At 45.2% G+C, this 15,156-nt stretch overlaps 1 protein-coding gene across 1 annotated transcript in view; it reads left to right on the top strand.

Moving 5' to 3' along the window:
* Positions 1-9,884: 9,884 nt before the first annotated feature.
* LOC311227185 (sentrin-specific protease 6-like) overlaps positions 9,885-15,156 on the top strand; it is a 30,950-nt gene continuing 25,678 nt past the window's right edge. The window contains exons 1-2 of the mRNA XM_084312734.1: positions 9,885-10,106; positions 12,176-12,703. Coding sequence (XP_084168860.1) covers positions 9,908-10,106; positions 12,176-12,703 — 727 coding nt within the window. The 5' untranslated portion in view covers positions 9,885-9,907. The remainder of the gene's footprint in view (positions 10,107-12,175; positions 12,704-15,156) is intronic.

Raw genomic sequence — 15,156 nt, 5'->3', positions numbered from 1 at the left:
AGCATCACCCCTCCCCCCCCTCCCCACCCACGGCACAAACAGCAACAACGCCCCCCCTCCCCCCACCACAGGACAGGACACAATGGAACAGAGTTACCTCAACTGTGACGACATCAAACTTATTACAAGCAAAAATGGACTTCACATATTTCATCTGAATACAAATAGCCTGAGACCGAAACTGGCTGAAATCAAACAGTTGTTTTTAAACGGTAAGGCTAACATATTGTGTTTCACAGAAACAAAATTAGACTCATCTGTACAGGATCCAGAGATTGAAATTGAAAACTACTCAATAGTCAGGAGGGATAGGAACCAGTATGGAGGTGGCGTCTGTGTGTATATACACAAGGATACCAAATACATCAACCGTACTGACCTTAACCATGATGAAATTGAAACTGTTTGGATTGAAATCTTATTAGACAGGGCGAAACCGGTACTAGTAGGCACAATCTATAGACCACCAGAACAGAGTGGGTTTTATGACACACTTGATGGGTGTTTAGCTGGGGTGGAGGGGGTAGAAAAAATTCTTATTGGGGACTGGAACACGGATATGCTGCGTAAATCAGCACCCGTCTTCAAGGCCTTCAGTAGATTTTCTGACCTGCACGGTTTCAGCCAGCTAATCACACAACCCACAAGGGTATGCGATTCGACACAAACCACCATTGACCTCATTTTGACCTCTGACAAGTCCATGATCTCCAGTAAAGGGGTGATAGCATGCGGGTTAAGTGATCATTATATGATTTTCTGTACCCGCAAAAAGCTAAAACAGAAGGCCGGCTGTCACAAAACAGTCACATCTAGAGACCTCAAAACTTACTCTAGAGAGGCCTTTAACCTAGAACTGGGGAGCTTGGACTGGTCAGATGAGCTCAGTGGTACACAGGTTGAAGAAACATGGCTTGGATTCAAAACCAAATTCACAGCAATACTCAACAACATGGCACCGATAAGAACCACCAGGGTTAAAAATCGCGCTGAGGCATGGATGCACACTGAAATACTGGCCGCTATGAAAACCAGAGACAAAAAATGCTCTGAACTTCATAAAAGTCAGACAAAGCTTTCCAAAAGCTCAAACAGTGAACTCCAAGCCCACGTGGTTGAACTAAAAATCCAAAGAAACAGACTAAGAAATGACGTAAACACCATGATCAGAACCGCAAAAAGAAATTTCATCAACGACAAAACTGAGGAAAACAAAAACAAACCCCGCGAACTTTGGAAATTACTCAATAATCAACTAGGCTGCAGTAAAAAACTTAAAACCAGATTCTCAAACATAAACATAAAGACGGACAACACGCTCATCACAGACAAGCTGGATGTAGCCAATTACTTAAACATCTTCTTCACAAACATAGCCACAACACTGGTAAACAAACTACCCTCCCACTCAGGGCATTATGGGGTAGAACACATAGTAGCATACTACAAAAACCTAGGGGTCCACAAAGATGACTTCAAACTTGAAATGGTAACAACCGATGAGGTACTCAAAAAATTGAGCGCCCTCCAACCTAACAAGGCCACTGGCCATGACAACATCCCCTCCAAATTCCTCAGAGACGCAGCAGCCGCCATCACCCCAGTCATCACACACATAATAAACCTCTCTATAAAACAGGGGCACGTCCCCAAGGACTTCAAAATTGCGAGAGTGACCCCTCTACACAAAAAGGGCAGCAAATTAGACCCAGGCAACTACCGCCCTGTTTCTATTCTTACCTCCATCTCGAAAGTCATGGAGAAAATAGTCTACGAACAGGTCGAAAAGTACCTGGCGGAAAAAAACCTAATCTACGAATTCCAATCTGGCTTCAGAACGTCCCACTCCACTGACACATGCCTCCTCTATTTGAACGACCACATCAAACAAGAGGTGGACGCTGGCAAATACTGCGGCATGGTCATGCTGGACCTACAAAAGGCCTTCGACACTGTCAATCACTCCATTCTAATGGACAAGCTAAAAGCAATTGGTTTTGATAGCCTATCAGTGAGCTGGATGCAATCCTACCTGGAGGGGAGAGAACAGATGGTAGAGGTAAACGGTACTCTATCCCCCCCCCTCACAGTGAGCTGTGGTGTTCCACAAGGAAGCATACTAGGACCGCTACTCTTCCTAATTTATGCAAATGACATGTCGTCAGCCTGTGACTGCAACTTGTTCCTGTTTGCGGACGACTCAGCCCTGCTGGTCTCTGACAAGAACAAATTGCAGGTTGAAAAAACCCTCAGCACGGAACTAGGCAAAATCTGCATATGGCTCGCTGATAACAAACTATCATTACACATGGGCAAAACAGAGTCCATTCTCTTCGGTTCAAATAACAAACTCAGCAAGACCGACGGCTTCTCAGTTACAGTGGGTGACAATATTGTCACAAGGAAAGACGAAATTACCTACCTGGGTTCCATCCTAGAGGCAAATCTTTCCTGTGACAAAATGGCATCCAATGTAATAAAAAAAGTCAACCAACGAACTAGATTCTTGTACCGGATCTCCTCTCTGGTAAACAAGAATACCCTGAGGACTCTGGCAGGAGCACTCATTCAAGGGTACTATGACTATGCGTGCACCTCATGGTACCAAAGCACCTCAAAGGCGCTTAAAACAAAATTACAAACATCACAAAACAAACTGGTCAGACTACTACTTGACCTGAACCCCAGAACCCACCTCACCCCTGCCCACTTTGCCAACCTAGGATGGCTTAGAGTAGACGACAGAGTACAGCAACTTGCAATGGGCCTGGTCTACAAGATACACTATACGACCGGGGTGCCCATGTACATGTCAAAATACTTCCCAAAGGTCAGTGAATACCACAACCACTACACCAGAGGAAGCTCAACAAATCATGTTAAACCCAGATTCGGCTCAAACAAGGGACTAAACACGTTTCGCAATTATGCCACAACAATGTGGAACGCCCTACCCAAAGCTGTAAAGGAATGTGAATCCCTGCCCACATTCAAAACCGCCCTTAAAGAGCACCTACGGGAGGCTGCAATTCGAAACTGGCCACCGTAAATGCTCAAAACCCCCACCACCTCCTAATAGACAGTCTCCTCCCCACCGCATGTATATATTCCCTCCCCGCCGTATGTATATTCCCCTCCCACCCACCCACCCCCTCCTAATGTACAGTCCCCTCCCCATCATATGTATATACTCTGTCAGGATCTAGGGGTAACAGTACTGTATATTTGAATACCGCCTATGTCACAAATGTATCAGTACTAAATACCTATATGTCCCTATGCCATAAATGTCATGTATGTTATGTATGTCATAAATGTCTATATGAATTGAAAATGGGGGACCCTGATGGAAACAAGACAAACGTCTTTCTCAGGTCTGCATCCCCTTAACAATTGTATGTATTGAGCCGTACTGTATTGTACCCATTCTGCAATCTGTTAAATAAAGTTTTCATTCATTCATTCATTCATTCATTCATTCATTCAGACTCACCTCGTCGGCGGTCATCTTCTTGAACGTGTCACAGTGTGACAGCCAGTGTTCCTTTTCGCAGTACGGGCACACCATCTTCCACTTCTCTTTCATCGAGGGGGTACTGTGGTTCTTGTTGCTCGGTACTGATTCTGCTTGGTGCATGACGGTCACCAATCTGCGGCCATCGTTTGCTCTCCTAGGTCCCTCTCTGGAGCTTGGTGTGCTCCGCACGAACGTATCCAACCGTAGGCTGTTGACTTCTCTCGCCAGGAAGTCGGCTAGGTCTAGGAGGGATGGCTCGGGACCGTTAGGATCACGGTGGTCTCTTTGCCGCCTGAAGCGCTCTTGTCGGGCGGGCGGAAGCTTCTCTAAAATCCTCTCAACATTAGAGTTTGCGTGCAGTTCGTACATACCCTTTTCCTTTTGCGCCCCCAGCATCCCTACCAGGGATTGTACCTTGATAGACAGGTCATCTAGTGAGCGATTGTCTGTGGCTGGGGGTAGACGGTCAATATTCCTTATCTCTTGTATTATGTAGTCCCATATGCATCCATATCTTTGGTCGAGTGCTGCTAGAGCCGCGGTGTATGGGGTAGTAGAGGTGGAATATGCCAGCGCTATATTGTGCGCTCGGGGCACCTTGAGGTGCTTGAGTAGGATAGCATATTTGTACGGTTCATCAGCTACATCGGACATCATTGTCTCTAAGCACATTCGTAGCTCTGTGTACTGTGCTCTGTTCTCGTGTGTGAAGTCCGGGAACGTCGGTGTGCCAAGGTACGATGCCATGGATGGCTGGCACATCGGTGAGCGTTGGAGGAGAGGCCTCCTAGGCGAGTCTCCTCTTACGTGTCGTGGTGGGCTGGTACCTGCTGGGTACCAAGGCCCGCGTACCCAGGTGCTGTTCCTCGGGGCTGGTCGTGCGTCAAGCTCACCCGTGAATTGAGTCGGGGGTCTGTAGCGCAGAGCCGCGGGGGTAAAGTCTGGGCTGTACTGGACCTCCTGGTCCTGTGGAGTACTGTGATGCTGTTGGGCTTGACTCTCCTCCTCTCCCTCTTCTTCTTCCTCTGGCAGGTCATCTAGATCCTGTAGTCGTCTATTTAGCCTCTCCGCGGTATAGACCGGTTCTTCCCTGTAGCTGGGTCTCGCTTGGACCGGTCGGGGAAGGGGTTCGGAGAGGGGTATAGGCTCTCTCTGGTGGTCGGGCTCAGGGTCGCTTGATCGGGTAGGGGAGGGTGCCCTTGACCCTTGTCTTGACGAGGCCCTGGAGCCCCGTGCGGAGGGAGGGGGGGTTGCCCTGGTAATCAGCTGCTCCATTATCTGCGCTTGTAATCGGTCGCGCTCGGCTTCGCGCTTGGTGAGAGCGAGGTCGCGCTCTGCTTCTCTTTGGGCACCGGCAGCGGCGCGCTGGGCTTCGGCGGCGGCGCGCTGGGCTTCGGCGCGGTCTCTTCCCATATTCTCTTCCGTCTGGAGGCGTCTAATCTCTAGGCGTATGCGGTCTTCGTCACTCCGTTGCTGCGCTTGAAGGCGTTCTCTTTCCATGGAAGAATGTTCGCGCTCACTAAGCGTCTGTGCTTGGAGTCGATCGCGCTCGGTTGAGGCTGCCAGGCTGGCGAGGAAGGCCTGCGCCAGCATCTTGTCCGCCTCGCTGGGGGAAGACGCTGGTTGAGGTGATCCGCTCCTGGTAGTACTCGTTGGAGATCCGTTCTCCTGTGGCGTATCGAGGCGATCCATCTCCGGGGTGCTCGTCCCTTCTTGTGGTGGGTCGAGTTCCATCCCTGGAGGGCTTTCTTTATCCTGGAGCTCTCCGGGGACTACTTCTTCGGTCTTGGCGGGGGGTAAAGTCATGTCAGGTCCCTCCTGGTCCCCACCGTGAGCTTGGTCAGTTACGTTAGAACCCACTAGGGTCTCTACTGGCGGGGTAGCCTGGTCGGTAGGGTCGGACATAATTTTACTATCTACTTTTTCCGCGTTTACCGTCTGTAGAAAGCTAGGTGGTATACTGGCAACGTAATCCTCTAAGTACTGAGGTGTCTGCCGTCTACGCTGCGGGCAATCTATTTTAGGAGAACCGTTTTGTGGAGTGTTCATCATTGGCCATGTCAATATTAATACCACTATATTAATATTACGCTAGTTACCCTCCGGCTCGAAGGACCAATTGTAACTGAGGGGTACAATTCCCTGACTGTATTGATAAGTATGGTATCATTAAACCACTACCGTCTTATGTACATTACTACTGGCCATACAGTACACAGGTATCTTATGATGAACACTTCCCACAATGACTCGGTTCCACACAAAACTGGATTTAAGTATTTATTAGCAGCAATGATAGTACATAATATACTTTACTTTGGATGCGCTTATAAGGCAAAGGAATGTGCGTAGGCAAATCAATAACGTATGTCCATTCTCATATTACGCAGGAGATAATAATACAACCTGAATCTTAGGAATTATATCTATGGTACTCTGGTAATATAGCGGGAGATACTGGTAGGGTCCCTCCGGTCGTAAGCCAGCAAGGGGAGAGGATTTGTCGGTAGTAGAGTCTGGGTCAACGATGATAAAGAGACTCCAAGTACAGGAGACAGTGCAATAATCTCTTGATCCGCAGACGAATACAGCTGTTCTCCGTAGCATGCAGCTCCGCATGGAAGAAAGCTAGCCGGCCTCAGTGGTCTGAGAGGCGGGCTCGACGTGGCTCCTCACAGGGTAAATCCCACACAATTGTGGGTGTCGGCGATTCTCCGCTCCATCAATTACAGGACCAAAAGCAAATATAATCCAGCCGAAAAGGGCTATGCAGTCGTCGGTAGGTTATCCAGTGTACATGATCCACACGGTCCTCGTCTAGGGCCCCTCGGGTGAAAGCGCCAGGGTAAGCAGCCCAGCCTGGATAAGCACTCTAGCTGGTACGAGGAAACGTTGGTGATGCTGGTCACTGTAGAACTGTAGCCGCACGATACACTATACACAAATAGACTATTACTGACTTAATAGAATAAGTCGAACTCGACGGTACAGCGTTAAACTATGACACTTCAGTTATTAATTCGCACGCGGTCTCAATGCTCTATTTGGGGCCAAACAGGCCATACTTCACCGCACGTTGTATCGTGGGTGAGGCTTCAACTTATTGGGTAACTCTACTTCTGTATTCACCTGCGCCGTATTTATACGTTAGGTGAACAAACTAGTACCAGCTTTATTCCTGTCTCATATCCTTGCGCAGAACCGTTCATGTCCAGGCAAGTCCCCGGCGGTGACTTTGAACCAGACCTTGGAGGTATGGCAATGGCGCCTGGTGGACCGCTGTCCAATAGGAGAATGAAATATTATGGTCTGTACTAGGCTAAAGGGATATTCCGTGTATATGTATACAATACACAAGGGATATCAAACGATATACAAATATTATGCAATATATATCAATCAATAAATATATATATTCGGTTTAATCTGATCCTTCGTAACAGTTACTATCTCATCATAAATTCATAATGCAGGCGGAATGCAGTATTTTATTTCGTTTTCGACAGTCAAAAATACATTTTGAGCTGTTTTTCTTTTGGGAGTGACGTGGTGTGGCAGTGAAAGGGTTAAATACAAGAATGTGTCCCGCGGCGTGACTGGTCCCTCTGTCTGAGTGACTCTGCTTTGGTCCAATCACATTCCCCATCCACAGTCTGCTAATCAGAGGCAGAGTAGGGCGGGTCTTCACAGCACGTCATGTGACATATGCGCCAATCGTGTGACAGCAGGGCTCCGTAGTCGGAGAATTCCACCCCAAAACGCTTGGCAAAATTAAAAGTGAAAACGCAAGATGACTTTTGCGGTTTCTGTTCAGAATTCCACCCCAAAACGCTCGTCTAAACGTAGCCTCAGTCACTACTTCACGGCGGAGGAAACAAAATACTGTCTACCGCTAAAAACAGCACATCCAATTGCATTGAAAGCATCTGGAATCACAACACTAGCCGACGCTTCGACTAGGTACAGGAGGGTTGATGGTGGCAGAGCAAAAGCTCTTATTTGCCAGATTTACAGTTAATTTACATGTTAAAGAGAGACTGATTGTATGTTTATAGAGAGACATTTATAAAAACAATTTAATAGTTACAGTTGATATAATTGAAATAATAGTTCAGCCTGCATTTGTTAGATGTGATACACTGGTTTTGTAAAACCACTGGCTGGCTGCTCTAATGCTGTGAGCATCATAGACTGTTGCTTTACCATACTTGATGGTACAGAAGCTGAAGCACTAGTTTAACAATTTACGTTATGTGCAGAGAAACAAGTTAAAAACAATTTATGCACTTTCAATAAAGCGTTTAAAAAAAACTGTTGGGGGAACGACGACGACTTCGTAACCTAGTTACTTTCAAAGTAACTAAGTTACTCTGATAATCAAGTAATCAGTAAAGTAACTTAGATTACTTTTTAAAGGAGTAATCAGTAATCAGTAATCAGATTACTTTTACAAGTAATCTGTGGCATCACTGCTAAGATCTAGGGTTACCTCGATAAAATAGTTAGTAAAATAGAATAAAATAATGCAATAGTGCATTGCAATAAAATAGTTATCATCGTATTTTTTCGGGAGGCCGGTCTCCTTACCGTGCATTACAGTAGTCGAGTCGGCTTGAGATAAATCTGGTTTTCAGCGTCCTTTTGATTTATAAATGGCCGTACTTTAGCTATGTTTCTAAGGTGGAAGAATTATGCTTTTGTCAACTTGTTGATTGTGATTTAAAGCTTAGGTCTGAATGAATGAATGAATTAATGAAAACTTTATTTAACAGATTGCAGAATGGGTACAATACAGTACGGCTCAATACACACAATTGTTAAGGGGATGCAGACCTGAGAAAGACGTTTGTCTTGTTTCCATCAGAGTCCCCCATTTTCAATTCATATAGACATTTATGACATACACAACATACATGACATATACTGAGTCTACCATAACACCAAGACTTAACTCACTCAAATACAGTTAGCAGCTGGATAGACTACAGATGGAAATTAGCTTCTGCTAAATCTATTTTCATGTAACAATGATTAATTGTCAAAAAAAAAGAAAAAAGAAAAAAAGTTTATTTTTAATTTTTTGTTTTTTTGAAAATAGATTCGGGGCTATTCAGAAAACATTCGGGTCTTGAGCCCAAGTAGCCACCCCCTAGCCCCGCCCCTGGTATGGTTTTGATTGATTGATTGAAAACTTTATTAACAGATTGCAGAATGGGTACAATACAGTACAGCTCAATACACACAATTGTTAAGGGGATGCAGACCAGAGAAAGACTTTCGTCTTGTTTCCACCAGGGTCCCCCATTTTCAATTCATCAGGACATATATGACATACATGACATACAGATAGTCAGTACTGCTACATCTATACATTTATGACATACCAGATTTGCAAATACAGTACTGTTTGTGATACAGAAGGAGTCAAGAAAAGGGAGTATATACATTTGACGTAGAAACTGTACATTGGAGGAGGTTGGGTGGGGGGGGTTGGGTACACTGGGATATTGACAACCATACTGGGTAATTTACATTGGAGGTGGTTGGGGGGGGGGGGGGGGGGGCACACTGTATAAGCAAGCAAAACTGTACATTGAGGGGGGGGAGACTCTGTACAAACAAACAAAATTGTACATTGGACTATTGACAAAACCATACTAGGTAAATGACTGTACATTGGAGGGGGTTGGGTTAGGATATTTACAGGGGCCAGTGTTGAATTGCAGTCTCCCGTAGGTGTCTCTTGAGAGAGGTTTTGAAAGTGGGTAGTGATCCACATTCCTTTACAGCTTTGGGTAGGGCGTTCCACATTGATGTGGCATAATTGCGAAACGTGTTTAGTCCCTTATTTGAGCCGAATCTGGGTTTAACATGATTTGTGGAGCTCCCTCTGGTGTTGTGATCGTGGTATGGTCGTCTACTGTATGTGTATTGTGTCTTGTTATGTATGTTTAGTCATAATTTGTGCTTGCCTTCTTGGCCAGATCACCATTGAAAAATAGACCTCGGTCTCAATGGGTTAAACTTAAAGATGTTATGATAATGAATTGAAAATGGGGGACCCTGATGTAAACAAGACAAAAGTCTTTCTCTGGTCTGCATCCCCTTAAGAATTGTGTGTATTGAGCTGTACTGTATTGTACCCATTCTGCAATCTGTTACATTTTCAATCAATCAATCAATCAATCAATCAATCAATCAATCAATCAATCAATCAATCAATCAATCAATCAATCAATCAACATTTATCCTGTAGGTGGCGATAATGGCATTCCAACGCACTGATATGCGCGAAAGCACTAGGATGACCCCGGAACTAGATCTGTTTATTTCAGTCTCCGCTTTCTTCGACCAGAAACACAAGAGAAAGATGTTAAAATATTAAGGAAAATGTCTGACATAACGCTACAGTCTCTCAGGTCTTTAGTCAACGAGCGACTAGCTTTGGCTGCAGAAGACATTTTGGGGGTGTTTGAAAGAACTGTAGCAAATTACGAAGAGGAGGTTTTCCATTGTACGAAAGAAATCAACCGACAGAAGAAGTTGCTGGACACTGTTCTGCTACCAGGAACCAGGCTGCACAGATCAGGTTTGTAAACTATTATCTGCAATCTTCGATTTTTTATGTCGTCAGTAACAATACTTTGTAATACCGTCTTAATCTATGATATTGTCTACACTGGTAGTCTACTCCGTCGTTAATAATCCACGATAGACTGGAGATGGCTGATGTTGTAGTTCATGAGACTGACGTGGAAGAGTTGAGGAGAACCACTAACTGTTACTGCAATGGGAATTCGGTTAAAGGCACAATCTGTAATCCAAACACTGAGATATATCTGGCAATGTGAGTTATTGCATACCGATAAGCTACACTGGAAGCCAATGACAGGAAGGAGCCAATAATGAAAAAACGACAATGGAAAAAGATGATAATACACCTGTCTGACAGTAACTCCTATCCTACATAATGAGTGACACAGAGCCACCCCATGTTCAATAATGTAACAAATCAATCACACAATAGAGGCCTTGCACAGAATGTTTGTGTAGTTCTTCCTTCCAACATGGATGCTTGCAGCCATTGGTAAACACTTTTGAAAATGACTGTCTGTGGGTAGAGTGGTAAATGGACTGCATTTATAGATGGAGCTTTTATCCAAAGTGCTTTACAACGTATACCTCACATTCACACACCGACGACCGATGGCGGAGGCAACCTTGCATGGTGCCAACCGGGAGCAGTTAGGGGTTAATACTAGTCTTGCTCTTGGTCAGCTGCTCAGCGCAGTTCCTGAGCACACGGCCAGGGCCAGTCGCCTTACATGCATTAGTCCTGCTCAGTGCTGTACACAAGCCGGTGGGGGATAGAGTGACTGACGGGCTTAGCAGGGAGAGCAGCCTTGATGGGCACCTCCTGGTTGTCTCTGTCAAAGCGGAGGTTATTGAGCTCATCGGGGAGGGAGGGGTCAGTTGTTGGTAGGTTTATAGACTGTGATGACCTGGATGCCCTGCCACATGCGTCGGTGGTCAGAGTTGTTGAAGTACTCTTCAATTCATAGCTTGTGGCTGTGCTTGGCCCGCTTATTCAGATTAGCCCTGGCTGAACAGTAGGCTTGCGTGTCACCAGATCTAAAAGAGGTGTCATGTGCCTTTTAGCAGTATCGACCTGACCTTTATGTTCATCCACAGCTTCTGATTGGGGACACTGAGGGTGGTGACACTGTCGATGTTGGAGTTGATGTAATCCACAACAGAGGAGGTCGATGTCTGTGTGTGTGCAGGGTGGACTGTGTGGCAAACATACTCCAGTCTGTGTGTTGAAACCGGTGCAGTTCAGAGTCTCCCCCTCAGGCCATTATTTTAACTGTTCTGACTGGAGGCTTCACACGGTTGATGAGTGGGGTGTACATGGGTAGAAGGAACAAAGAGAGGTGGTCAGATTGGGGAATGGCTTTGTATCTGTTATGTTGTAGTAAACATGATGTAGTTTTGTCTCCTCTTGGGGGGCAAGATACATGCTGGTGGTATTTGGGGAGCACAGTCTTTACATGTCCTTGGGAAAAAGTTAGCTACAGGCATCAATAATGACAATAATTGTTTTAGTTTTTCTTGCTGTTTGCTGTTACAGCGGCTAGCCTAGCTTAACACAAGAACTAGAAGCAGGTTACAGCGGCTAGCCTAGCTTCGTCAAAAGTGAAGAAATACACCTTCCAACAACTCAAACAACCTTAGGTTGTATCTTGTGTATTTTACCATGTGTTCTGCTTCTCCCCCAGCCCCAGGCTGTTTGACTGTGGTTCCTCCTCTGTAAATTCTGGTTCAAATAGATGAGGGATCTTGGTCTGTCCAGAAGTAATCATCAGCATCTGCTTTTAGTCGGACAGGATTAGCAATCGTTCTTCTGTAGGTTAGCTTTTATCAACATTGGTTTTGTTGATGTGGTTTTGAGATGCTGCGTGCAATCACTGCACTGAGTGGTTGTTCATCAAGAAAATGGCTCCAACTGTGTATCTGCTTCAAAAACTACAATGTCTTGTTTTTAGGATGTTATTTTTAATGTTTATTTTTAGTTGCTAAGGTTTTGACTTAAATTATGAATAGTTATCTACTGTATCTTCATGTTTGCTATTCATATTATTTTCTCCCTCCCTCCAGACCCCCAACAGCTCTCTGTCTGTGAAGAGGAGGTTCCCCCTGAGCAGCCGGAGAGGAGCCCCAGTCTGGGCCAGTATGAGCCAGAGCCCCTACATATTAAAGAGGAACAGGAGGAACTATGGACCAGTGAGGAGGGAGAGCAGCTTCAAGATCCGGAGGAGGCTGATTTAATAAAGTTCTTATCCACTCCTGTCTCTGTGAGAAGTGAACATGTTGAAGATAAACCTCAGTCCTTTTGGTTTAAACAAACCCAGACTGGGGAAAACAGAGAGGCAGAGCCTGTAGCCAGCACCTCAACTGAACAGATGAAAACAGAACCTGATGAAGAGTACTGTGGTGTATCAGAACCATCCGACTGTGGAGTATCAGAACCATCCAGTCATTTAGATCCAGCTGGTGATTTAAAGTTAGAACCATCTAGAGATGGCCAGCCCCTCTCTTCTGACTGTTCTGGAACTGAGACGGATGACAGCGGTGATGAGTGGAAACCTCGGAAATCAAAGAAGAGACAGAAAAACAAAGGACAAGGTTTGTGCATCAGTAACAAGTTTATCCCATGAGCCGATTTTAAAAATTGTGATGATGATATTCTCTATAGACACCCCGCTCGCCAACAGTGTCAGTTTGAATATGTTGATGTGGTTAAAATGTAATGCGAAAAACACATTTGTCAGTATACTAACTATTAAGTAAAATACAAAAAATACTGAATAAACTAACATAGTCAACAACCTTTCAAGACCCAATGTATGGAAAATTATATGACTACAGCCCGATGCAGTGGCAATGCACTCTTACTGTGGAGTGGACCATTGAGATGAGGGCAATGTAACAGGAACTAGCTATGGAATGGCTTTGTATGCATCCGTTATGTTGTAGTAAACATGATCTAGTGTTTTGTCTCCTCTTGTGGGGCAAGATACATGCTGGTGGTATTTGGGGAGCACAGTCTTTAGGTTGGAGTGATTGAAATTCTGCTGTTTGCTAATGGCCGCATGCAGTTCCTTCATTGCTAGCTTGGCATTAGCATCGGAAGGTATATACAGGCTGCAGTCACTGGGCTGGTAGAAAGGTCTGCACTTAATCATGATATATTCCATGTTAGCAGAGCAGTGTCTCACAATGGTGGTATTTGTACACCAAGGGCGGGATCCACAAAGAATGGATTGCACGGTGCTAATTGCACCCTTACTTACAATCCATTATGAATTGAAAATGTATTGAACATTTTATTAACAGATTGCAGAATGGGTACAACACAGTACGGCTCAATACACACAATTGTTAAGGGAGGAAATTAGGCCATTTTACTCGCCAAATGCGAGTATTTTCTATGTTTGGCGAATGATTCATGAAGACCACTCGCCACACTGGCGAGTAAAGAAAACAAAACAAAAAAGGATCTGTTCATATTGCGAAACTCTTATTTTGAAAATCCGGCGAGTCGTATCCGCCCAGTAGTCTGAAACGCTGTGTAGCTCTGTATAGCAGAACAGGGCTACAGAGCGCCTATTTTGCGACCCGATATAAGTCTGTGCAGTTTTTTCCCGCAACGGGTCAAATGCATCTAACATGCTTTGCATCGTCGCCATTCCTTTATGCCCACGTCGCGTGGGCAGACCTATTAACCTTACGTTAGCTGCTTAAGCTAACTAAGCTAAGCAGCTAACCCTGAGAGAGGAGAGGGGACTGGGGAAGGAGGAGGGGGGCGGGGGGCATTCTGTGTGTGCGTTTGAAAAGACCAGATGAAGTCAGGAGTATTATATTGATAGTATTTACTGAGGATGGACAGATAATGTTGATATTTAAACATAAAAAATACAATACATAATAAATGTATTCATGATCATCATGCAACATAAAACAATTGTAGGAACAGTTTGGGAGAGGAAGGGGGAAAATGAACACTCACCATGCCCCGCTCAACCAGTATTTAGTCCAGTCCATTCCAGCATCTCTTGTCCAGCCCAACCCAGTCCAGTGCAACCCAGCACAGCCTAACCCAGTCCAGCCCAGCATCTTTCACTGCCCAACCCAGTCCAGTGCAACCCAGCCCAACCCAGCCTAACCCAGTCCAGCCCAGCATCTTTCACTGCCCAACCCAGTCCAACCTAGACCAGCCCAACTTTCCCTGCCCAACCCAGTCCAGCCCAGCATCTTTCACTGCCCAGTTCAGCCCAACCCACTCCAGGATAGTTCCCTCTTTCATGTTACTATGTTTTATGCTAATATTTTAAAGAGTAGAGACACAGTGTGATTATTACTATGATTGAAAATCTATTTAGACGAAGACATACAAAGAGTAATTATCACAATTAGCGCTTTTATTTTTGGCTGGTAAAAAATCTGTTTGGCTGGTAAAAAAAATCATCTACTCGCCAGTTGGCTGGTAAGCCAAAAAGTTGGTTTCCTCCCCTGGATGCAGACCAGAGAGACTTTCGTCTTGTTTACATCAGGGTCCCCCATTTTCAATTCATAATGAATTGTAAGTAAGGGTGCAATTAGCACGTGCAATCCATTCTTTGTGAATAATAATAATAATAATAATGGATTGGATTTATATAGCGCTCTTCATGACACACCAGTGACCCCAGAGCGCTTACAGAGTCCATTATTCGTTCATACACAGTCATACCGGTGGTGGTAAGCTACAATTGCAGCCAGACTCATGGAAGCGTGGCGAATAATCATCGCCTACGGCCCCTCCGACCACCACCAACATTCATTCACATGCATACACATTCATACGAGGCAAGTAGGTTAAGTGTCTTGCCCAAGGACACAACGGCAGTGGGATGGACATGGGCTTGAGCGGGATTCGAACCACCAACCCTTCGATCATTGGACGACCCGCTCTACCCCTGAGCCACGCCGCCCCACGTGTTGTTTATGTATGGAAAACTATATTGACTACAGGCCGATGCAGTGACAATGAACTCTTACTGTGGACCATCGAGATGGGGACAACCAACGTAACAGGA

This window comes from Notolepis coatsorum (assembly GCF_963971535.1).
Source record: "Notolepis coatsorum genome assembly, chromosome: 4".
Classification (NCBI taxonomy): domain Eukaryota; kingdom Metazoa; phylum Chordata; class Actinopteri; order Aulopiformes; family Paralepididae; genus Notolepis; species Notolepis coatsorum.
This window is presented reverse-complemented; position numbering and strand designations above follow the sequence as displayed.